Genomic DNA, 26645 nt, shown 5'->3' on the forward strand with positions numbered 1-26645 from the left:
GGAGCAGAGGAGCGGGGTCGAGCGGAGCAGGTGTCGAACGAGGTTTCTGTCAAGCGGGGGGGGAGTCTTCAGTCGAGTGCAAGCAGGGAGGCGAGGGTCTCTGTCGAGCGATATCGAGCAGAAGCAGGAGCAGGCGTTCGGGAATGGCAGAGGAGGAAGACCAGTCAAGGAAGAAGGCGCTCCTTCCTTTTAGAATTGGAGCGAGGCAATAGCCGTTACTCTGGAAGCAATTGGCAGGGAAATTAATAATTTTCAAATGCAGGGGAGGATTAAATGGGAATTAATTTTAATTAAGATAAAAATTTAAATAATTCATTTGAATTTTGAAATTTAAATTTCAAATTTAGGTGAGCTGGTGCCTAGCCCGTGTTCAGCCCTAGTCCAACCTGAATCAAACCCGAGTCGAACCTGAGTTGAGCCCGGGCCAGCGCACCGTTAGAAAAAAGTGCATCGATATCCGTGCAGTTCGTGCGAGTGTGGAACCACAACAATACAGAAATACGGGTGTCCTTCCTAGCTAAAGTTGACGTTCCGGACGCGTCGGTGCGGTCCGTTTCGTCATCCGGGTACCGGCGAACGAGTCAATTCAAGTCAAAGTCGTGTGTGGTGCAGTGAGTGCGTGAATTGCGGCGTTCACGAGTAATCGAGTCACAAATGGTTTACCTAAGGGCGTTTGATCCTTCAGGAACTCATTTTCGGGCCCTCTACATGTTGGTCCTGAGCCCTTGCAACTAGAAGTTGAGTGCTTAGAACCACTCATGCGAGTTCTTCACAAAAATGAGTTAAGAAGTGACTTGAAGTTCTACGGGAGGTGGGCTCCATTGCTAGTCCGCTAGGATGGTCAATAAGAACTCCTAAAGCTAGATCCTAGGTTCTACGAGTAGGAGACTAAGACCTCACTAAAAATGAGGTCAACAATATCGTGCTGGAAGAACAGTATAACATGCTGTAAAATAAAATGTTGTAATGTAAATCAAACCTGTATATTTGGGAGGTCTGCTGCTCCTTTAAGCGAACTAGTATTCACTGTATAAAAAAAAGGAAAACATTGTCTGGAAAACTCGAGAAAATCGACGAATAACCCACAACAAAAGACCTGGGAAAATCGACGAGTAGCAATTCAAATAAAATCATCAAAGTTATGGGAAAATCCCAAGAAAAATACTTTCATCCTACAGTTCATCAGGTCCCAAAATTGAGTCTTGGTGTTGCAGGATGAGATATCATTCTGCTCTACTACCGGCGTGCACTTGTCATCATCGCCCTAAGCCTCAAAATAAAACCGACCTACTTGCGATCTTATTTGATGATTCATATATAACAAAACACTATATATGAGCACTTATGTATCAGACATAAGCACAAAAAATCGAACCAAAAAAGAAGAAAAAGAATAAAAATGGGGATGAGACCCACCCAAAAGATAAAAAAAATAAAGGGTGGAGCAACCCTCAAAACTATGACAAAAAAAGATTTGAAAAAAAAAGAGGGCCCAAGATCCTTGAATCAATCCAGAGGATATCATCTTCTCAAATTTTATATAATTGGATCATACCAAAAAGGGTTTCCTTTCCAAATTTTTGTTTCAAATATATTGAAATGGGCCCAAAACACTGTTCCCATGGTTCCATCATTTATATGCACTCACACACCCATGCCTGAACACGAATATAGTATTTATGTCTCCAAGCTTTAATCTTAAATCTCCAAACACTTTTTCAAATGACAATTTTATAGAATTTCAAATCTCAAAATAAGGAGAATAATCCAAAGGAGCAACTTTTTAAATCCTCAAAACCATATCGGTATTCAATCCATTCAATTCCGTCCTTTTTAGAAGCTTCCCACAATTATACAAATCTAACACCAATTTGGAAAATATAGAAGTTCTTGCTACTAGGACAAAATGGACCTGAATAATCCTCCACAAGCTCACGGGTAACAACAGGAAGGAGAACAAAGACTCACGGGTAAGACCAGGAAAGAGAGCAGAGACTCACGGGTAAGGCCAGGAAAGAGAGCAGCCAAGCCTCACAGCAAGCCCACAAGTAGAAACCGTGAAATGCACAACCAAGCTTCAACATAAACTTACAATTTAAGACAGTAAATAGGACAAAGCTCTCGGGCAGGGGCAGTAGAAGAAAGCCAAATCCGAACCAACTTTGTCACAGACCAAGGAATCTCCATAGTAAGGCTCACAGGTAAAGGGCAGCAAGAGGAAGGCCTCTTCCCTCTAAGCTCACAGGTAAGGCGAAGAAAAGAGAAAAACCACCACATATTTAAGCCTGACCCAACCATCTTTAATATAAAAGAATCATAGGAAGAACTCATAGCCAGGATAGAATGAGAACCAAATTAAATCCCAGCCAACCACAACACAAATTACAATAATAAGGCTCACGGGTAGGGGCAAAGAAGGCCACAAAGGCAACAATCACCAAGTAAGGCTCACGACCAAGGTAGCAGAAAGAAAACCACCATAGGTATTGCCATTGTATTACCTTTGATATACATAAGTGAGTGAATGGACAAGCTGCCATAAACTATCCAAACCGAAGCCATTTTCATCAAGTAAGATATAGTAATGAATTGATCAGTTTATCCCAAACATAGTATATATTGAAATCATCAATTTTGAGATGACAAATTTGATTACAAATAAAAATCTCAAAAAAGGGAACATTATATCCAGAATTTCCAACCCAACCGAACCCAACACAAAGGGACAAGCAACATAAACAGGTGTTCTCAGGTAAGGGCAAGCAACAGAGAATCAAAGAACCAAGGCATGGAAGCTCACGGCCAAGGTAGCAGGAAGGAAACGGAAGGAAACCACCATACCACATTTAACATAAAAGAGCCACGGGAGAGAGTTCACAACCAGGGACAGCAAAGGGAAGTCACCAACCCACTGGGAAGCTCACAACCGAAAGGCTCAAGGCCTAGAAAAGTAATACAGGGGCCCAAATCAAGTCATATATTGGGGTAGAAACAATACCTAACCAAGCCAACACAAGGCACAAACCGAGCCCAGCATGGGCAAACCGAGCCCAGCATGGGCAAACCGAGCCCAGCATGGGCAAACCGAGCCCAGTAAGAAGAACAAAACAGGAGCATGGGCAAACCGAGCCCAGCATGGGCAAACCGAGCCCAGCATGGGCAAAAACAGAAATAGAATTCAAGCCAAATTCGAGTCCAGCAGGTAGAGTCAAAATAAAACACAATTTCAGCTCAACTAAAACCAGCAAAAGAGACAAAAAAAGATAAACCTTCAAGCCAAACTGAGCCCAGATCTTAGACAACACCAAGCCCAATATAAGAGCTAAAGAAAAGAATGCAATTTAAGTCAAAACGAGCTCTCCAATAGGGGAGAAATAGTATAAAACTTTCAGCTAAGACATATTACCAAAAGGAGTCAAACCAAGCCCACTAAATGCGTAAAAAAAAATGTAAAGCTTTCAGTTAAATCCAGCCTAGAAGAAGCCAAAACCGAGCCCAGCAAAGGGGCCAAAAATAGAAAAAAATTTCATCTATAATTCTCACCTAACAGAGCCAAAACCGAGCCCTTCAAATGGGTTAAAATAGAGAACATTTTTTCATTTATAATTCCCTCATAATAGAGTACAGCCAAAACCGAGCCCTTCAAATGGGTTAAAACGGAGAACATTTTTTCATTTATAATTCCCTTCTAACAGAGCCAAAAACCGAACCATCACATGCGCAAACCGAACCCAACATAAGGGCAAAAACAGATAAAAAAATATTTCCAGCAAAGATCCAACTCCAAAGAGCTAAAACGGTACCCCAACAATTTGGTCAAAACAACTAAAAAATATTTCCCCTTGGAGCCTTATATTCCAAAGTATTGGGTCAGCATATGTTTCGAATGGAATCAAATAACAGGAAGCATATAAGCATGCATGAATCTTTATAGCCATAATGTCATCAAGCTTTGAAATGAATTCCAACATTTAATTGAAGAAAGCTAACAATAATAGAGAGCCTCAGAATCAAAACCCAAACCATCATTTCATTTAACATATATTTCAAATAGGCAACTATCATTTCATGGAAACCACAGGAATGTTCCAAAGTTTCATTTATCATGCATTTCGAATCAGAAAGTTAAAGAAAACAGCCATATTACACTTCATCTTATTAATTCAAGGAGCTTTCCAGGATTAGGTCTCAGAAGCAGGCATAAACTTTTACTTCTACAAGTTTTAAAAGAGAAAGGAAATATTTTCAAGTGCAAATCCGAGTGATGCAGATTAGAGGAAAGAAGAGAAATACCTCTTAATGCAGACTCAAAGTAAAACTGTAGAACAAATTTAAGAAAATGTCTCCTACAGAAACTCTCCTCCAAAAGCTTCAGAAAACAGTAACCCACGAATGCTCCACACTCCCAGTGCACGAGAATTTAACTTAGAGAGGATTTTGGCTAAGCTTCCTTTCCTAAAAGCTTCAAAAAACAGCAATTCACAAATGCTCCACACTCCCAACGCACGAAAACTTAGTCTAGAAAGAATTTTGGCAGAGTTTTTTTCCCTAAAGATCTCAAGCAGTAAAATCACAGCCTCTCTTTCTCTCAAGAAATTTTCAACAACCCAAAACAGTATATTAAGAAGCTTTTTTATAGGCAGAGAAGAGAGGGGGAACCGCCACCTACCACTGTAAGGTGATCGAATCAAATGGCAAGGCAATAATTGCCACAGTAAAGAGGGAGACGGTAAAACCTCGAGAAGGAGAAGGGTTGGCCAGCTCGACCCTTGTAATTGGAGAGCCAAAGAGTCTAGCGGCCACGCAAAGAAGGGGAATAGTCGAGAAAGGGAAAAGATTGCCGCTTGGATCGTCCACGGGAGCTAGGGCACATGAGGGAGACGAGCCGAGCGTTCGACTAAGCCGCGGGGTCGAACGAGGGATTAAGTGTGCGAGAATAGAGAAAATAGGATTTATGATTATAATTTTAATATTATAAGTAATAGAATTATAAAATATTTAATATTTCTTAAAAATAAAATTTGATTTGTACTTTTTATTCGTGCATCAAAACATAACAAAATTAATGTCTTTTTTAAGTAATTTTGACGTTCTAGACGTGCTGACGTGATCCGTTTCGTCATCAGAGATCATTTTGACAAATTCATTGATTTGCGTGCAATTTTGCACGTGTCGGAAATATGACAATATGTGCCTTTTCCTACTTAAATTAGTGCCCTGAACGCGTTGGCGCAGTCTATTTTTTTGTCGGAGGTCGTCCGGAGAAGTTAGCATTTTCACCCACCCTTTAGGCTCAATTTAAGTCCGATTTTGTGTAACTTAGTGAATTTTGTGCATCTGGTGTGCATGTGTGATGATAAAGTCTTGAACTGTTTCCTAGTGCTTGAGATCCTATTAGGAACTTCTCCTTGAGTTTCCACATGATAGTCCTTTGTCCCTCTACCATAGGACAATGATTTTGAGATCATCAATGCGAGACATCACAAGAGAAATAAGAAGTGGCTGGAATTTAAAAAAGGGTGGGTCCCAATTTTAGTTTTATTAGATGGTCAATAGGAATTCCTAGAGCTAGATCCTAGGATCCTAAGGAAAAGAGTAATGACCTCAAACTGTGATGGATAAAATTAGAGAAAGTCGTCTTAGATGGTTTGGTCACATTAAGCGTCGACATCTAATGATCCGATTAGGAGAGTAAATGTTTTAGATTCGAGTTTTGTTAAGAAAGGCAGATGTAGACCTAGGAAGACTTGGGCTTATTGTATTAAAAATGATCTTAATTTATTAGAACTAAATGAAAATATGACACTAATATGACGCAATGGAGAAAAAGGATTCATGTAGCCGACCCCACATAGTGGGATGAAGGCTTTTTTGTTGTTGTTGTATGGTGGTGAGACCTGCAATGCTCTATGGCTCTAAATGTTGTCCTTTAAAAGATAAGTATATTACTAAGTTAAGTGTTGCATGATGAGAATGATTAGGTGGATGGGTGGCTTTACACTTAGAGACAAAATGCAAAATTAATATATCCGTGATGGGGTTGGTGTAGCTCCAGTGATGGACAAAATTAGAGAGAGTTGTCTTAGATGGTTTAGTCACATTAAATGTCGACCATTTGATGATCCGATTAGGAGAGTAAATGTTTTAGATTTGACTTATGTTAAGATAGACAGAGGTAGACCTAGGAAGATTTGGGCTTATTGTATAAAAAATGATTTTAATCTAGTAGATCTAAATGAAAATATGACACTAAATAGGACGCAATGGAGAAAAAAGATTCATGTAGCGGACCCCACTTAGTGGGATTAAAGCTTTATTGTTGTTGTTGTATCTTAAGCCATCTCTTCTTCGTATTAGGAAACAAAATACCTTGCAAATGCTGCCCAAATCTGGACCAAATTTGTGCACACCTACCCTTCATTTGTCCGCTCATTGTGGTTTTTTGTGAACAATCATTTTAGTACTGATGTTACACTAATGAAACTTTGAGATAACCAACTCTTAAAAGGATATACATTTGATTCTGTAGCCTCTAAAGGATTATTGTACCTATTAAAATATTGAGGTCTGCGAGAAACTTCAAGAACATGGGTTTCCATTTACTTGGAATTACTCTTATGAAGCAAAAAGAAGTAGAAATATAATTTAATCAGACTATTGACTGGGACATAGGGTATCTCATGATAAGGTGAGGAAAGTTCATCTTTCTTGTTGCTTTGTAATACCACTTTGCTCTTTTTGAAAAGAAATCATTTCCATTTCTATCATGTTAAAGCATTTCACTAAAATGGGGACTGGAATTGATTTTGTTTGTCAAAATATTTGAGTTAAAGTTTCTTACCAAATATATTATATTAAATTTAAGTGGGGGACTTGTCAGATCTTAGCATGAAAGGGATTGTAATTTGCTTTTAGCAATCTGTGTACAGTCAGTTGAAAATGTTTATTGTTAGTGTATGCTTTGTCAAGAAAAAAATGTTTGTTCGTAAATATTCTATTTAAAGAAAGTGCATTAGACCTTAGCATTAACTAGTGAGACAATTTTGTGTTTATTTGAACAAGGTTCTATATGAATGTTATTGTTTATAGTTAATTTAGACAAACATTATTTTCTAAAAAATAATATTGAAGTGAAAACTCGATATCAAAGACTTGATCTGTGTAAGATTTTGAAGTGAAATCATCAATATGCTTGTAGGTTTATCGCTTAAACACAAAAAAGGCAACTGGATGTGCCTTTTCTACAACTTATATAATATTGTTTGTTTATATGGATAGATGACACTGAGGGATGGTTGAAAACAACACTAGAACAGATAGTTTGATTAGGAGTGAACTTCGAACCAAATCAAACCAAAGGATTTTTTTTTAACTAGAATTAATAAATAATATGCTAAAAATATTCAGTAAAAGATCCCACCTGATTTCAGATTCTAGCAATTGCCGTTTCCTGGATCTACTTCCTTGCTATCAGTTATGTTTCCAGCTCCCTAAAATTAGATGATCTATTGAATTGGGCTATGGTGGCACCTCACCTGCCAACTCCATGGATTGTTGCTTCCTGCCGTATGTCTTCAGGGAGAAACGGGCTGCAACTAACACCTACAACTGACCACTTGAGAAGCAGAACAGGAGATAATTTGGTACATCAAATGTTCACAACCAAGAATTCAGAATTAAATTGAAGGGGAGATAGAAAATGGAGAACCTACTGTGTTGAAATACAGTAATTCCAAGCTTTATAATCCTCCGCTGTAATAACTGAAAGTTTTAACTAAACAAATAATAAACAAATAATTAAATTAGAAGAGTTATAATAAAAAATAATAATAATAAATCAATGCTTCTCTTCAGTTACAACATCAAAATAGAACAAATCAAAATAGAATGAACGAGGAAGAGGAAAGGAAGCCGCGCAGAAGAAGGAAGAAATGAGGAGGTTTCATTTCCGACCATAATTTGCGACTTGTCTGTGAGTGAAGGAAGAAGCTGCTAGAAAAGGAAGCAATGAGAATATAAGAAGAGAGAAAAAGGAGGGTTGTGTATCCCCTACCTATTTCGACGCCGAACCCTACCCAGATGAGTCGATGTCGATGCAGCGTGAGATGTTCAATTGAGCCGCAGCTGAAAGAAGGAGAACTGAACCTTTCTTACAGAGGAAGAAGGAGGCCGAAGGAGGAAGTGCAGGTGCTGTGTTTGGGTGAGTCGAAATCAAAGGAAGAGGAATAATAGGTGTCGTTCCCTTGTGCGTGCAGAGGAAGAGGAAGAAGAAAAAAAGCATGCACTGCCTTGGATTCGAACCAAGACCAAAGGAGATAAAGCCAAAGCTGGCGATCCTTACTTGTGGCGTGTGCAGAGGAAAAGGAGGAAGAAGTTGCATTCCTTTGGGCAAGCTCTTATCGATCGACCGTAGGAGATGAAAGGAGATCTTGCAGCTCGCGTGCATGAGGTTAAGGCAGAGGCCGAAAACTTTCTAAAGGTATGTTTAATGTTTTGATAAGTTAGGACCTAATAAGGTTGAGTTCCTACTGATCGGCGGAAGGAGAAGAAAGGTGATCGTGCGGCTCACATGTGTAAGGTTTGGGAAGAGGCCAAAATTTTTATAAAGGAAAGTTTAATGTTTTAATAAGTTAGTATATTATATTATGAATAATTATATATATGTTTGAGGGTATGCCTAATATAGGAATTTTCGACTTGTAAGGAGAACTTGGTGACTTGTAAAAGCCGAGAGAGATGGATCCAAGTTATTAGGTCAATGAGTTTTATAAGATATTTTAATTAGTTATGTTATATATATATGGGGTTTAGGGTTTATTTATATGCAATGGGGCATAACGTGGAAAAATACATGGTTGGCCCTACATTTACTGGGACGTTATACAATTTTTTAGGCACATAAAAAATAGAAGAACACATTGTTCAGGTACCCTGTTGCTTGGTCGGTAGAGATCTGTAGTCCTTGGGTTGGTATGGTACGTTTGTTCGAATCTATTGAGTTAGGGAAATCAGTCGGCTTTGGTGATCCTTCGATCAGTTGGACTTTACTCGGTCGGCTTGAATCAGTCTGTCTGTTGTTTCAGTCTGATTGTTGATTGTTGAGCCTTGGATGTGAAACTAATAATGATGAGATTGAACTAAGCTGTCAGGTAGATAATGAATCACTTTAATCAGAGAGATGTCCCTCGTTCCAGTGTTTCGAGTTATATGAATTCCTAGGTATGTGGTGATGATTTGTTTTGATTCTAAGCTTCTCTTATTTGTTGACGCTTGTTCACTGATGCAGGAGATGCAGTCCTGAGCGTTGACTTGCCGCTATCAGGTGCTTCCTGAGTTCCTGCTTTTGGTGCAATTGATGGATCTCGGCTCGGGTATCGAGCCTGGAAGAAGGGTATGATATCCCGGTCGACCCTCAAGAGGGCCCCCAAATGGGAATCGATGGCTTGCTGCCGAATTCGGAGGTGAAGGCGCTCTGGGTGCAGTTGGTAGCTCTAAGCCTGGAGCACTCAGTAGAGTTGGTAGCTCTTCGTGTGGAGCTGGCCGATGTTTGGTCGACCTATTCAGTCCTGCAAGTCCAAGCCCAGGTCGTCAGTTTAGATAGGTTTAACTTCCGGGGGGGAGGGGTTGGGAGTTATTAATTTTCGCAAAAAAGTATTTTATGCCTTTAATTTTTTTCTTGATTTCTGCATTGATGCAATTTGTGTACTTGAAGTTGACACGCAGCTTTGCTGCGACATTTGAACTTCCGTTGCACCCCTATATATAAGGGTTAACTGTTGGATTTTTCTACGCTTTCTATTACCTTTCCTCCTTTTTGATCTATTGCTTCTTCGCTCGCTCTTCCAGCCTTTGTTTACATAGTCGAGTGATCTACTATGATTGCAGTCAATGTTGTCTCGCTAGAGAAGGCATGCATCTTTGATGCTAGGATTCACTTGTGCGTCGTTGACACAGACAATTGGTTGATCGGTGAATTTGGGAACAACTTGGTCTTTTATCAAAACCAGTTCTTTGGGCGGCGGTATACCTTGGCTAAGGCGGCTGATGACTTACTTGTAAAATATTTTCTATCTGAATAAAAACATAATTTCTTTAATTAATCTTGGCAAAAAAATATTTTATGACTTTAATTTTTTTTTATTTCTCTATTGATGCGAATTGTGTTCTTGAATTTGACATGTGGCTTTGCTGTGGCATTTGAACTTCCGATGCACCCTTATATATAAGGGTTAACAGTTGGATTGTATTCCTTTTCCTCCTTTCAATCAACTACTTTGCTCGCTCTTATAGCCTTTATTTACATGGCCAACAAATATTCTCCAAAGTGGTTTGAGACGCTATATGTAGCCGAGTGTTCTACTATGATTTCAGTCGAAGCTGCCTCGCTCGAGAAGGCATTCATCCTTGATGCTGGGATTCACTTGTATGCCTTTGGCTCAAACTGTTGGGCAACCGGCGAATTTGGGAACAACTTGGTCTTCTACCTAGACCAGTTCCGGTGGGGTCTCCAACTACCACTTTAAAAAGATTTTCAATCTATCTTGAACCATTACGGTGTGTTCCCTGCTCAAATCAAGCGAAACTTGATCGCAACGATCGTTTCATACATGTTTCTTGTCTGTGGATCGAATATGTGGTCCCAAGAAGTTTTATTTTACATGTCTTTCTAGGATGAATCAAATGACTACGTAGTTTTTGGTTCATTCTGTAAGTTCCACTTGCCAGTTTGGAGAATAAAATAAAGGGATGGAAATTTCAGTTCATTCTTGGGTTGATCAGGGACTGGGGGATCCAGAACTAACTAATTGGAGGAGTTTACAAGAAGGCGAAATTCGTGCCTCCTCGGATCCGGTCTCTGGCTTCAGCGGTTGAGAGAAGGCAATTGTCTGTGGTGCAGTACACTGCGGGGGTAATTGTCAACTAGGTTCTTAACCAGAATAAGTATGGGGCAATGACCGCAGTGCTTTGAGCCAACTTGGATGCAAGGGAAAGTGGATTGGGTCTCCTAGCCGATATAGACTGAAGCCGCGCCAGAAGATTGTATTTAGGGTGAGAGAAGAAGAGGTAGTCGTCCATCCAGACATTGATCTTCAAGATTTTGATTATATTCATTCCTTTTATGAAACCATTGTAGTTATTCAAAGAATTTCTACTAGAGAACATATTCTAATCGAACAAAAACCTGACTTCATGAACTTATGTCCTTTGATGACTCAGGAGGATGAGGGTGATCAGACTCCCAACTACTTGAGAGATGATGTCGAGGGACACTCGGATGATCAATCGGGTTAGAATCTAGCAAGCCGAAAGCAGGCTAGCCACGCTAGTTTCATGAACCATTCTATGAGAGGGGAGGCTAGTCGAATGTCCCCTGGAGTTTCTGTCGAGGCTTAGGTGGAGCTCGAGATTACAGCAGCTGTTGTGGAAACACCCTAGGGGCAATTTAGTATTTTATTATTATTATTGTTGGGTATAAATAGACTTGTTATGTCTAGGGTTATGTTTATGCACGAGATTGAGTTGTGAGTCTTAGGATCAGGTATTGGGAGAGATTCCTCCCTCTTGAATCATAGGAATTGGGAGAGATCGCCTACCTCTCGAAACGTAGGTGCTTATGCTTGTTTTCTTGTTAATTTGTTTGATTTAGTGAAGAAATATTATGTTTTTCCTATTTTTTTTCTGAGAAGTGTGCTGATTTTGAGATTGGATTGTACCAAATTGGTATGAGAGCTCAATTTTGGGGAGATCACCGTGGAATTGCTACCGACACGATAAACAATCATTGTTGGCGTGAGAAGTAACTGAGAAGCATCAACGGGATCCCTTGTTGACCGAATCCAGATATACAGTTGTTGGAATGGAGGCCATCATGAGGTCACAGTGCACTGAGACATTTTTGACATGAAGGATCGCGACTTACCAAGATGTGAAACTCCTTCGTGACAGAACCCTGCGATACAATCGCGCTCCGAGCTTGCTGAGAAAGAGACAAAGGGGTCGCAGAAGGTCATAGCTTGTTGTGAAAGAGGCGACACAAAGGATCGCAGCTTATCGAGACTTGAAACTCCCATTTTCCTCTACCTCCTGCGCTGACTTCTCTTCCTCCCACGTCATCTGCGCGTTCTAGTTGCGATCAGGGTTATCTGGGAAGGCAGTTGTGAGGGTTTGCGAGGCATAAGGACTTGAAATTTCCTTTTTTTTCTTCGTCCTGCATTGTCTACACGTTCTAGTCGCGATCAAAGCTATCTATGAAGACAAGCACGAGGGATTGCGGCGCAAAGGGCCCAAAAACTTCCAATTTTCTCCTTGCGTCATCTAGGCAATCCAGTCACAATCAGAGCTATCTGGAAGGCAGGTGTGAGGGTTCGCAACGCACATAGACCCAAAACATCCATTTTTTTATCGTCTTGCGCCGTCTACGCGATCCAGCTGTGATCAAAACTATCTGGGAAGGCAGCGCGAGGGATCGCCTCCAACATAGACCCAAAAAATTCCTTATTCAAGGATCACTTCGATTTGTGTGCATACAGTCGTAGTAGGTGCTTTGGATTAACGACATTTACATGATTTGGAAAGATTAATAATTATGATAAGAGGTATTTAAGAAGAGATCACGAGAATTTAGGGTATAAGATTTGTTTTTTAGATTGAAAATTTTTCTGAAAGAGATAACCTCAAAGAAAGTAGGTGATCTGGAGAAGAAATTAGAGGAAGAGATAAGTCAAATCAATTCTGCGATGAAAGAAATATTCGCCACCATAGAACAAATATTCTCTTCTTTGGAAAATCGACTGGAGGATTGATTCGAGAGCATGGGGAAAGATCGAGATATGCTAAAGTGGCTCATTGAGGTGTAATCCAAGAACTCGCCGACAGTTCAATTTGCAAAGCCTAACCAAAGGTTGACTGGAGACTTCGTGGTAAGATTGAAAGAAAAAGAGATCGAATGTGAGGAACATGAGGAGGAAAACGTCCACCATCACGAACTTCTTCTCAAGGCTCTGATTAGGGGTGGATTAGAGATTTCTGATGGAGGCGGATAAACAAAAACATGGAGAAGGGATTATGTAGAGGAATGGAGGAGCACAAAGAAGGGAGAGAAACAGTGAGGGAATATGACTGCGATCGAAGGAGTTTTACCTTCGATACATGGCGGAAACAACGGAGGAAGAATAGTAAGTTGGGATAATGTTAAAGTTAGGCAGTTGAGGACGCCGATCTTTGAGGGAGAAGATAATAATGGTTGAGTATATCGGGCGGAGCGATACTTTGCGGTGAATGAGTTAGATGGGGAGGACAAACTCATGGCGTCAGGATTGTGTTTGAAAGGGAATCCTTAGCCTGGTTTTAGTGGAGGGAGGCTAGATACCCGATTTGTTCGTGGGTTGAATTTTAGGATTGTTTATTGGAACATTTTTGAGCTATTCAAAAAGGGGATCTACACGAGCAATTCTATTCCTTGACGCAAGTGGGGACGGTCATGGATTATAGGGACAAACATGGATTATAGGGACAGATTTGAATTATTGTCGGGCCGACTGTGGGTTATTTCTCAATCAGGACTAGAGGGAAATTTAACGAAGGGTTTAAAGCTGGACATAGGGGTTGCACTCCGACTACTAAGACCGAGAGGATTGAGGGAGATGATTTAGCTAGCCCAGATGGTGGAAGACAAGAACCATATAATGAAAGCCAACAGGAGCACACAAATGGAGCATCTTACGGAACTACTGCTACCACGATGATGCTAAAAGTTCAAATAATGGAAGTCCATAGGGAGGTTGCATGGAACACGAATCATGGATGAAGACCTGGAGCAACACTCAAACGCCTTACAAAGACAGAGATTCGAGAGAAGCGAGTCAATGGGTCTTGTTTTTGGTGTGATGTGAAGTTTATCCCTGGACAACATTGCAAGAATCGAAGATTACAAGTTCTCATGGTATAGGATGAGGAAGCAAATAACGAAGAAATTGAGACAATAGTGAGGGAGGAGCACTCTCATTTTTTCTCATCTTGAGGACAATATGTCTTTTGAGTGGACTATTGTTATGAGGGTTCCTAGCCTAAAGGGCAAATTTGTCTTTTGTACGTCTAAGGGCAATTTAGTTTTTAATTATTACTAATGTTCAGTATAAATAGCCTTGTTTTGTCTAGGGTTAGGTTTATGCATGAGATTGAGTTGTGAGTCATAGGTTTAGGTTTTGAGAGAGATTTCTTATCTCTCAAATTGTAGGAATTGGGAGAGATCGCCTACATCTTGAATCATAGGTGCTTATCTTTTTTTTCGTGTTGATTTGTTTGATTTAGTGAAGAAATATTGTGTTTTCCTTAATTTTTTCTGGAAAGGCATGCCAATTTTGAGGTTGGATCGTACGAGATATTTTCGTTTCAACATAAATCTTCCTATTTTTCAGGCCATTTGCATGATCGGTTCCATGTAAATATAAGTCTTAAATAATAAATGTTTACGAAATATCAGAACATTACTCACAATACTCATAAGGTTCATAAATGAGGGAGAGGGAGAGGGATAGGGAGAGAGAAGCTCTCGCACTAGATTTATTGAAATCTACATGTGACTTTATGTCAAAATCTTACTTTGGTCTTCCTATTTGTGGTTTGGGCTAGGCTTTATTTTTGTGCTGCAGGTAATACTAAAAAAATAAGAAAATACATCATAGTTCGTGCGGCGAGTAGCCAAACGTATAAAAAAATATATGTTGACGATTGATTTGGTCTCTGGATTGTCAGATTGATGGTTGAAGGCAACGGCTAGACGGGTGAAATTGCTGACTTGCCAGGTGAAGTGCGGGCGAGTAGGCTTTGGACTTGATTTGTTTCTAGTGAGTTCATCATGCAATATACTAGTTCATTAAATACTTGGGAGGGTTCCCTATATCTTTGGCTCATTCACTGATGTCTGCAATTTTTTATTTTATTATTTATTTATTTATTTTTGTATCTGCAAAAATTTAGAAACAGTAGAAGGCACAATTTTGATGGCTGCCTGCTCTGCTACTTGTTGCCGTCGCAGGAGTTATGTATAGAATACACTTAGCAAATCCATTTGTTTTGCCCCCTTAACCCTTACGATAATACAATGCACTGTTTACACGTATTTTTTTTGCAAAATATATCATAAAGAACACAGCAAATGCTTACTAAGTTTTGTGGGCTGTATGAAGGGCCAGTGTTTGGCTGCTGTTTGCCTTATCATATTATCACTTGTCATTTATTTTCACAATTTTATTGTATTCTTACCTGCAGATCCAGAGGGTATTGCAAATGCTCAGAAGTCACTTGGGCTAGGCCAGGAAGAGAAAGTCCGTCGTGTTCGTTAACAGTTTAATATATGGTGACGATTAGCACTAGTGTGCCATTCGCCTGCTTCCATTTTCACCGTCTAAAGAATTCTCCTCATCTGTATCCAAGGATCAATGGGCCTGTAAACTGCTAAACTGAAGATTAAATGTTTTTATTCGGGGCATTTACATACGTACCACCCAATTCCTATGTATTCGCATATCTAACACCTAAAAATTAACTTTTAGATTTATATAAAAAAAAGCCACCATTTTTAATTTGTAAAATATGAACGCACCTATATATATACCAGTTCTATATATATATATATATATATTGTTGAAACTGTCTTATGAATCACACATAAGTAATAGAGCATAAAACATGAGATAAATAGAGTAAACAATAAGAACCTGATTCTCTTAAAGGTGACTGATTGATTCTTTATAGTAGAAATTATCTCTATATTTATATGCATTGGCGCATAAAGTGAAAAAGTACACGGTTGCTCCAATATTAGGTGGTATTACAGGATATTTTAGGGAAATAGAAAATAGAAGAACCCATGGTTCCATTATCCAATTGCTTGGTCGGTAGAGATGTGTAGTTCTTGGCTTGGTAAGGTATGTTCGTTCAAATCTATTGAGTTTGGGTAATTGGTCAGCTTTGGTGATCTGAACTTTGCTCGGTCAACTTGAATCAATCTGTTGATTGTTTTAGTCTGATTGTCGATTGTTGAGTCTTGGTTGTGAAACTAAGTGTTGAGATTGAACTAGGCTATCAGGTATTGGGTGAATAATTTTAATCTGAGTGTTCTCTCACATTCTTGTGTTTCAAGTTATATCAATCTCTAGGTATGTGGTGATGATCTGTTGTGATTATAAGCTTCACTTATTTGCTGATGCTTGTTCGTTGATACAGGCGACACAGTCCTAAGCGTTGACTTGCCGCTATCAGGTACAACCTCAGTACCTGCCTCTAGTGTATTGAGGGACCTCAACCTAGGTATCAAGGCTAGAAGAGGCGGTTGATATCTTGGTCAACCCACAAGTGGGCCCTGAAAGGGGCAATCGACGACTTGTAGTTGAATTTGGAGGTGGCGGTGAGCCCGAAGGCTGAAGCATTCAGTAGAGCTGGTGGCTCTTTTTGTGGAGTTTGTTGATGTTCGATCGACCTATTTAGTCTTGCAAGTCGAAGTCCAAGCTATAAGTTTATACAGGTTTAACTGTGTTGATACTATTTGTGTACTTGAAGTTGACACGTAGCTTTGCTATGGTGTTTAAACTTCCGTTGCACTTTATATATAAGGGTTGACAGTTGGATTTTTTCACCCATTCTATTACTTTTCCTCCTTTCAATCTTCTGCTTCTTCACTTGCACTTTTAGCCTTTGTTTACATGGCCAATAAATATTCTACAAAGTGGGTTGAGACTCTTCTTGTAGTCGATTGTTCTATTATGATTGTAGTCGACGTTGCCTGGCTCAAGAAAGCATGCATTTTTGATGCTGGGATTCACTTGTGCGTCGTTGGCCCAGACAATTGGGCGACCGACAAATTTGGGAACAACATGGGTCTTCGGTGGTGGTATATCTCGGCCAAGACAGCTGAGGACCCACTTGTAAAATATTTTCTACTGAATAAAAACATTTTTTTATTAATTTTTGCAAAAAATTATTTGATGCCTTTTATTTTTAATTGATTTTTGTGTTGATGTGATTTGTGCCCTTGAAGCTGACATGTGACATTGCCATGGCATTTGAACTTCCGTTGCATCCATATATATATATATATACAAGGGATGACAGTTGAGTTTTTCTAAACATACTATTCCTTTTCCTCCTTTTGATCAACTACTCCTTTGCTTGCTCTTCTAGCTTTTGTTTACATGGCCAACAAATATTCTTCCAAATTGGTTTGAGACATTTCCTATAGTCGAGTGTTCTACTATGATTACACTGGACACTGCCTCGCTTGTGATGGCATGCATCTTTGATGTTGGGATTCACTTGTGCGTTGTTGGCCCAGATAATTGGGTGACCGACAAATTTGGGAACAACTTTGTCTTCTATCGAGACCAGTTCTAGTGGGGTCTTCAACTACCATTTTGAAAATATTTTCAATCCATCCTGAATCATTACAGTGTGATCCCTACTCGAATCAAGTGAAACTTGATTGCAGCTATCATGTAGTATATGGTTTACTATCTACAAATGGAGAATCTGTGGTCCCAAAAACTTTATCTTACATGTCCTCCTTCCAGGTTGAGCCAGATGGCTACGTAGTTTTTGGTTCATCCCACAAGTTTCACCTTATCGGTTTGGAGAATAAAATAAAGAAATGAAAATATTGGTTCATTCTTGGGTCAGTTAGGGATTGACACATCCATACCTGACTAATTGGAGGAGTCTATAAGGTGCAATTTGTGCCTCCTCGGATCTCGTCTCTAGCTTTGGCAATTGAGAGGAGGCAATTGTCCATGGTGCAGTACATTGAGAGGATGATTGTGAATAAGGTGGTCTTAACCGAAATAAGTATGGGGCAATGACCGCAGTGCCTTAGACCTCCTCGGATGCCTCGGATGTGGAGGCGAATGGATTGGCTCTCCTAGCCTACATAGATGAACTTGAACGAGAAGGTGGCTTGTTCAAAGGTTGTATCGGGGGCGAGAGACGAAGAGAAGGCAATCTTCGATCCAGTCATTGATCTTTAAGATTCATATTATATTCACACATTTTATGAAACCATTGTAGTCATTCAAAGAATTTCCATTGGAGAACATATTCAAATTGAACAAAAACCTGCCTTCATGAACTTAGATCCATCGAGGGCTCATGAGGATGAGGGCTAATAGACTCCCAACTACTTGAGGGATGATGTCGAGAGACACTCGGATGATTAGTCGGGTTAAAATCCAACGAGCTAAAGGCAGGCCACCTCAGCCAAATTTATCAACAATTCTACGTAGGGGAGGCCAGTCGGCCATCCCCAGGAGTTCCTGCTTGGGCTGAGCCAGAGCCCGAGGATACAATAACTACTGTGGAAACTCCCATGGAGGAAGAGGCTCGGACAGCTCTTGAAGTGGATGCAGAGATTGTCGCTGCTGTTGAAGTCCGATGAAGAAGATTTTTATAATTGATTGATTAAACGAAATGAAATGTGGCTTTCAGCCGATTGTTTTTTACTGATTTCACTTTTACCTTATATTATTTACTGCTTGCTGCTTATGATGAATGTGTGTTTTTTAATTGCTTACACCATAGGAAAGTCATTTCGATCAGTTTTGACGTTCTTTCTACCTAGCTCAAGTCTTTTTCAATCCCCTCTCTTTTACTCAACCGTGGTTTTGCCTTGAACAGACTAATCATTGTGATTTGCTTTTGGGATAATTTTCTCGGTCCCATTTGTGGGAGCTTGTCGCTACTTGACAAAGAGCCACCTCCAAAGCTTCACTTGGCTTGATCTTAGAGACAGGTTTTTGATGTTTGAGTAAGGGCCAATTTTTATTTTTAAACACCGATCAAACATCTTGCATCATTGTCATTTATTTCTAGAGTTTTGTACCAATCATATGACTTGCATCGTTTTTGGTTTTTGCTGTAGATTCTCGTTTCACTTCTTATGCTAGCTAAGTCTCGGTCTCTTGGTCGGACCTCGACCTTAGATAGAATACCCCTCGTGCAAGTTTATTAAGAGATCTTGTAACTGCTTTCACATAGAGAACTGCACGAACGCAACTTTATAGTGATTTGTTTCATACCCTTTGTAGAGCTTATCACAACTAGGTAGGGAACCACCTCTAGAGTTACATCCAACCAAGTTTTGGGACATGTCTATGATGCATGAGCATTGGAGGCTGTTTCCTTTTATGTCTTGTCAATTAGACACCATCATCGTCAGTTTCATTGCTCGAGTTTAAGTTCCTTGAGTGTTGGCTAAATATTAATCCCCCAAACTCCACGAGTTCCCCGAGTGTTGTTCAAACTTGGGATTACACACTTAATTTGCCAATTCACATTTTTAACATTTCTTAAGAGAGAAAATGATAAGCTCATTGGAATGAGACCACCTTCTTTATTTTTTTTTGTGTGGTCATAAAAGGAATTTCTTCGAAAAAATTTGTTTTGGATTGTCTCTGCTCCACGTTCAGGCAACTGCTTTATTGGAGCAAGGCTTCAGCTTGTATGCTTTGAGGGCTACATTTTGATCACCAATTTATGGGCTGATTCACAACTGGTTTGCCTTGTTGTTCACATGCTTGCGAGTCGCTGAACTAGCTTTCTTTAAAATAAGATCTCTTGGGGCAATCATGCTTTTTTGGATGGGTTAGTTGTAGTAATGGGTGGCTCTTCTCTTGATTTATTCTTATCAAAAGGCTGAATGGGTTTGATTTTCTTCTGCTAGATTGAGCTCAGTCATTACTTGTTCATCGTTGACCTTTGACACGGAGATTTGTATATGCAAATATTTATGATGATGACACCACTTAACGACGCAAAAAACTAGATGAAGGTAGAATTAGAGTAAATATGCAATATATTCCTAACAAAAATACTTTTTATAACTGTAATTTAACTTTTAAAACCTTTTTTTAAAGTGCCAAATATCTCCCAAATATCAATGCAAGTATATTTATTGTTCAAGTAATAAAGGGCTCTAATGGAGTACCAGATATCAATCCCACAGAGAAGTTAGAAAATCCAAAAGTAAGTTATGAAAATTATTTTATAATAAAAACAAAAAAAAAGTAAAGTGCAAAGTTTGAAATTTGACTACTCACGTGAATGCTAATTAAAATGCAGATGTAAGATTACAGAAATTAAACTAAACTAAATACTAAATTTTCAAAAGTAAAATTATGAAAAATTAACGAAGTTTTTGTTGTGATGGAAAGTTTAAATTTAAGAAAACATCATTCCCCTTTACAATGAGTATATGGTTTGTAAAGAAATTAAAATTATTTGAATATATATATATATATATATATGTATATATATATTTAAAAAAAAAAGAGCTATCTATAGCTCCTTACATGTTAATATGAAATTTGGATTACAAAATGAGTGAAAAGATCACTCCAAATCCATGTTAGATCATATATTGATGTTTACAAAAGTAGTAGGAAGTATATATAATGGACTCTATATCTATCCCAGTGTTTATATATAGCATTAGTTTCCAATCAACTGAACCAAATTGAGGGTTTTAATCTGTCACCTTAAAATCTCTAATTCTGCATCCAACAAAGTATATTTTCCTATTTATTTGCACCCAATCCCATGGATGACATACTCTCCCATGAAATCAAATGTGATTCTCCCTATGTTGTAGAAATCATATCTCATTTAAGAACATGTCTCTCATCAAGTTTTAACATTTCAATTGGCCAGATCGAAAAGTAAATGAAGGTCGGAGTTCAAATCATCAAAAATTACTATCATTTAAAACCGTGAAAAACAAAATCTATTCTTCACAAAACCATATATTTAAAGTAGAGAGAATGATAAAGAAGACTTCCCAAAATTCATGAGAAGGATACGATAAAACATGAATTTCATATATAAAAAAAGGTTTACAAAATAAAAGAAATAAAAATTCAACTTATCTCACAATCTTTCCTAAGCAAGCTTCTAGAAGTTCTCTCCAAGCCTTTCTCTCTTTGCCTTTCTCTCTTTATCTTTCTCTCTTTATAATCACTCCCAATTCTCTCGTAGAAATGTAATGAAGAAGAAATCTCTCACCTTTCCTCTCCTCTTATAACCCTAGAAAAAAAACTCTTCTTCTCTCTCTCTTTAACTCTCACACCACTTTCTCTCTCTCCCTCACATCACACGCACACACACCCACAAGTCTTCTCTTTTATTTTTAGGCCGCCTCCTTTATAAAATAATTCAAAATTCCTTCCAAAAGTCAACTCTTTTGAATTCAAATGATGTGTCATTTGATCCAAGAGTCATATCGCTTCATAAAAGAACCTTACAAAGTGTCTAAATGCATAAGTTACTCAAAGAGGTGTGTAAAACAAGTGTCCCTTTGAAAATTTGCGCAAAATTTGTCTCGAATCACCTTAATTTGAAAACGTCATCCCTGGCGCATCATGTGCTAGCTCTCTTGATTTTGGCGCATGCCAATTTGGTGCACGATGCACTAGAATCCAAAATTGGCTCTTTTTCCTCCAAATTTGGTCTTTTTTGCCATTTTTTCTCTAAATGCCTAAAAATGATTTATCTGCAATAAAAACTCAAAAGTACTCTTCTTTAAAGTGCAATATCACAAAAAATAAACATAAAATAGACCGTAATATCACCAAAAATGAGTATAAAATATAGGTTTAAAAATGCATATAAATCCCCCAAACTTAAATGTCCCCAAACTTAAATGTAACTTGTCCTCAAGTGACACTTTTATTACATAAAAACATATGACTTAGAAAAGGGATTAACTTATAACTCATATACTTTAGTTTAACAAATAAAATAATAAATTTAAGAAAAACCCTTTAATAACTTAGATTCAAACTCTATGTCTAGGAATGTTTAGTAATAAAATTTAAGATTTCTGAATCTCTATTCATTTCATGAAGAATTATAATTTGTCATATTAAGGACATTTAGAACATTCAGATGAAAAAGAACTTCATGAAAACTTTACTAGGAATGCTACTAATAATCCAATACAACTTTAGAAAATGTAATAAAACACCTTCCTAAAGTTGATTCAATTGAAGCTAATTTTTTATTAGGCATCTCCTCAAGCTTCTCCTCACTTATTTTTCTTTTCTTTTCTTTTTTTTCCTTTTCCTTTTTCTCTTTTCTTTTTTTTTTCTTTTTCAAGTGAGGATTACTATATCTGGATAGTCTTTAATAATTTTGAACTTCACTATCCTCTTCTTAAAGTCAAAACTCTATACCTTTCTTCACTTTATTAATTCATATTAGTTTATGATTTTTTTTATAAAATCTCATTCTTTTTTTCTTACACGAAACTCTAAAATTCTAAACACTTCAAAAATACAATTTACTTTACTTTCAATAGAAAAACATAGTTTTATCTTATCATACCAAAATATCTTCAGATAAATTTTTCTTTCCCCCAAACATAAGACTTTAAGTGAATTTAAAAATATTTTTAATATAAAATTTAGTAGGTGAAAGAAAACAATAACTCCATGAAAATAAAAAAAACTGACATGTAGAGGATTTCTGACTATGAAACTAGGCTCTAGTGTACTGCAGGTACTAACTGTAAAACTACATACAGGCTTTAAAGCATGAAATAAAACATAAAATATTCTAGAGAACTTGCTAAGAATTAAAAACATAAATACAAAAATTGAAAAAACTAAATTGAAAAACTAAAATGAAAATACTAAAAATGCAAAAAAAGTGGAAGTTTACAATTACTATTACATATTCAGTTCACAACACAACATAAAAAGTATTTTACCATAAATAGTTTCAAATAGTTTCAAATCCTAATACAAACATAAATAATAAACAGACATCAAAACAACTAAACAAGACTCATAAAACATCAATCTTCATCTCCTTCCTCTTCATCGTCTGATTCTTCTTCTTCTTCTTCTTCATGAATGGGAGTATAAGGAGTGAAACTGGGGCAAGCAGGAAAGTTCACATTAGGTTCACCCCTAAGGTGTCTTACCATGACATTTTTAAAATCAATATCATGTTGAACTCTCTTCTGCTGATATTCATTATTATATGCATTCCTTACTCTTATCTCTCCCAACTAAGTTTGAATATTTATTATATCCATCTGTTGAATCATCAGTTGGTTCATAATACCTTCAAGTGATACAGATCTAGAAGTAGATGCCGCTGCAACAAATGTAGAGGGCCTATCGTTTCTTCCACTTCTAGACTCAACAAATGATTCTACTCTCTTAATCATGTCTCCCAATCGGATTTTGTGGCTGCAATCTCTGTTCATTTCTATTGGATTCTACTCCGGATTGTTCACATAGAGTGAAAATCAAGGTTGAAAATCAAGGGTGGGTATCCCAAACCTCCAGCTGTAGAACTACCAGTAATACTTTGAGCATGTTGAACTATAAGTTCACCCACATCTATTGCCTTCATGTTCTGAAAGTAATAGTTGAGTACAACTCAATCTTTTGTAACATCAACCAAAGGATTTGTTGACAACAGTATGGCAGAAATGAAGTGGTGCCATACTTTTTGACTGAATAGTCAACATGGAAGCAGGAAAGTTAACTCTCTTGTTATTCTTAATCTTCCATTCCCCCCATCCATCAATAAAAAATGCAATCACTTCCTCCAGTGATGAATCATTTATTACAAATGTAGCATACTCATCATGATATATGTTTCTAAGCCCATAAAAAGTATTGATCCTTTCGGCAGAAAACTCAACTAGCTTACCTATCACTAAGATGTGATTTTCCGTAGTGAATCTTAGGTTTGCATAGAATTCTTGGACCATCGAGACAATTGCTACGGAAGTGAAGTAGCAGAACCTTTCTGAATTCATGGCAAGAATTAGTCTCTCGACCTCGCCACCTGGGTTTGCAGACGCCCTCTCTTGGATCATTCTCTTGGTCTCAATCTGAGTATTGTAACTGTGTTGGGCTTTGAAACTAATGAATCGTCATGCACTGAAGTCCTTAGACCTTCCTCGCTTAACCCAGGGAGTCATTTGAAAATTCTACGAAAATCTAAATATATTCCAAATAAATCACTAAATCAAAAATCTAACTCCTCAAGTATCTAACTCCTCAAGTAAGGCTAACTCCTCAAGTAAGGTTATTTGGTAAGAAAATTTTCACCATGAGCTTTCTTCAAGTACTTTCATAAAAAATCCCAATTTTTTGGATCTCCCAAAATCCATGTTAAAAATAAAAAATTTCTAAGTTTAAGTGAAACTCTTACTAAGAGAAGATGAAATCTATAAATTTTAGCATCTGAATCCTTCTCTTTCTATCATAATGTGATGCCTTAGACCAAGGTATTGAGGTAGAAGATGACTCAAGTAGTGAAAATGGAGTTTGTTCGTGCGATTTCACGATTTTCTAGGTAATATAGTGTGTTCAGGCCTTTGGCGCATCATTTCCAGGTTTTGGTTTCTGTGGAAATCTGTTCTGTACCGCTCTACATCAACCTCTATTTGACTCAAATAAACTTTTCTAAGCATATATAAACATCACACTAACAAAAAAATTTTACAAACAACCCAAAACTCACATTTATAGCTATTACAAACTAACATTTTTCAAGCCAACAAACATTAAATTCAATGTCCTAAAGCAAACCAACATCCTAACTTTGAAATCTAAACATCAAAATTCAAAACATAAACATAGATAATGTTCATTAGAAAGGAAATGCAATCCAACACAACAGACAAAAACAAACTGTACTACACAAAACATTCCGTGCATGAATTAAGATCAAACATCATCTTCACCATTGTCCGCCTGGATATCTCCCATTGATTGGTAATGCATATACATATTGTAGAAGGGTCGAAATGGAAATTTATCAGTTGAATTTTTCTCCTCAATCCAAGCATATTTCTTAAACATACATACCAATCCATATTCAATGCGCCATGTATGTTCAAAATGTTCATTCAGTCTCCAATCTAAATGATCCAACATTTTACTAATATTTCCAATCACGTGCATGAGATTCTGCACATCTTTTGTTTTCTTCTTGATTCTCTTCGAAAGTGCACTCGAGTTGTAGTAAGGCTGAGCAGGTGATGAATTCTGAGATCCTTGATCCATCAGTACATTCATATCATGTTCATCTCTTATTCTAATATAGTTGCAATAGACTTCTAGATCCATCGGCTTCCAAGTGACACTTTGTCCCAACTTTTATAAGGTACTTGCGATTGACTGCATAGTAGGAAAATAATGGATGGATGTTCCAGTCCAGTTGCAGATCCATTCACAATCAAACCCAAAACCGATTTCACAATACTAGCTCCAACAACAATAGGTTTTCTGGTTTGAATACATTAATTCAAAATGATACTCTCCTTAGCAACCTTACTAACTTTCATGGTAGGCAGTAATTTTGATGCAATAAAGAAGTGTCAGGCTTTTGAAAATAGATTTAAAAATGAAGAAGGAAAACTTATATTTCCATCATCTCTGGTCTCCCAGTTTGTATCTTCATCTGTAAAGTAGTGGTAGAGTTCATTTATATTCTCTCTTGTGGGGGTAAGGTTTGCATAATGACAGATAGGCACATTTTTAATCAAAAACATCTCGTTTATTATTGAAGGAGTGGAGTAAATTGCACAAACCTACCATGCATGCAAATCATTCCTTGGTTAATCCCATGAAGATTTGCATAAAATTCTTTTACTACGGGAACAACAACAGCGACAGTAGTGTCGCAAAGCACTGCCCAACGCCTCTGTGCAATGGTCTCTTCTACTTGAGTATTCAACATGTTGAATCCTTGATTCACAAATCCCCTTTCTTTGATTAACCTTTTCTTTACTAGAACTCGATCTTGTAACTTCTGTGCATCAAAATTAACAAACTTTCTCCGGTTGAATATTCCAAATCTAGAGGAGTTTCTAGAGTAGGAAGCCATAGGAATTGAAAAATGGTGACTCTTCTCTCATTTTCCCCCCTAACATATGGTTTGGAGTCGGCTTTTAGGAGTTATATGGAGAACAAACCACAAAAATTTACTAAAAACTGCAATTTGGCACGTTTAAACATTTTCGGACCTGCAACGCATCATGCGCCAGCTCTAGAAAGTGGCGCCAGTTCCAAAATTTTCACCGTTTCGATATTGATCCAATAAATTCTCAATATTTCCATAAAATTAGGCAAATAAAGATGTTTCTAAATATTTTATCAAACACACGGACTACATCAAGACAAACATAAATATACGTGAAATATCTCAAGCAAAACAAACTCAAAAACAAACTAAACAACGATACAAATAAGTTGCCTCCCACAAAGTGCATGGTTTAATGTCATCATCCCAATATTCCCGTTTTATTATGGGTGACCCAAAATTACTATTTCTTTAAAAACTGGTCTTTTACCATTAAAATATGATTTCAATCTATGCCCATTCACTTTAAATATTCTTCCAGTATTGGGGACTTAAATATTAACGGTCCTATAGGGATAGAATTTTATTACTCTGAATGGCCCATTCCACCTAGACTTCAAATTTTCAGGAAATAATTTTAATCTTGTATTGTATAATAAAACTTCTTGTCTAGGTTTAAACTCTCTTTTTATTATATTCCGATCATGTTTTTCTTTCATCTTTTCCATATAAATCCTCAATTTATCAAAAGATTCATTTCTGATTTCCTCATGCTC

The 26645-nt window shown here is 37.7% G+C and overlaps 1 protein-coding gene across 1 annotated transcript in view; it reads left to right on the plus strand.

Annotated features, from left to right (window-relative positions):
* LOC110029316 overlaps positions 1 to 15547 on the plus strand; it is a 48187-nt gene extending 32640 nt beyond the window's left edge. The window contains exon 3 of the mRNA XM_020731553.1: positions 15271 to 15547. Within this exon, the coding sequence (XP_020587212.1) occupies positions 15271 to 15344 (74 nt within the window). The 3' untranslated portion in view covers positions 15345 to 15547. The remainder of the gene's footprint in view (positions 1 to 15270) is intronic.
* The last annotated feature ends 11098 nt before the right edge of the window (positions 15548 to 26645 follow it).

Source organism: Phalaenopsis equestris, unplaced genomic scaffold, assembly GCF_001263595.1.
Source record: "Phalaenopsis equestris unplaced genomic scaffold, ASM126359v1 Scaffold000560, whole genome shotgun sequence".
NCBI classification, from domain to species: Eukaryota; Viridiplantae; Streptophyta; class Magnoliopsida; order Asparagales; family Orchidaceae; genus Phalaenopsis; species Phalaenopsis equestris.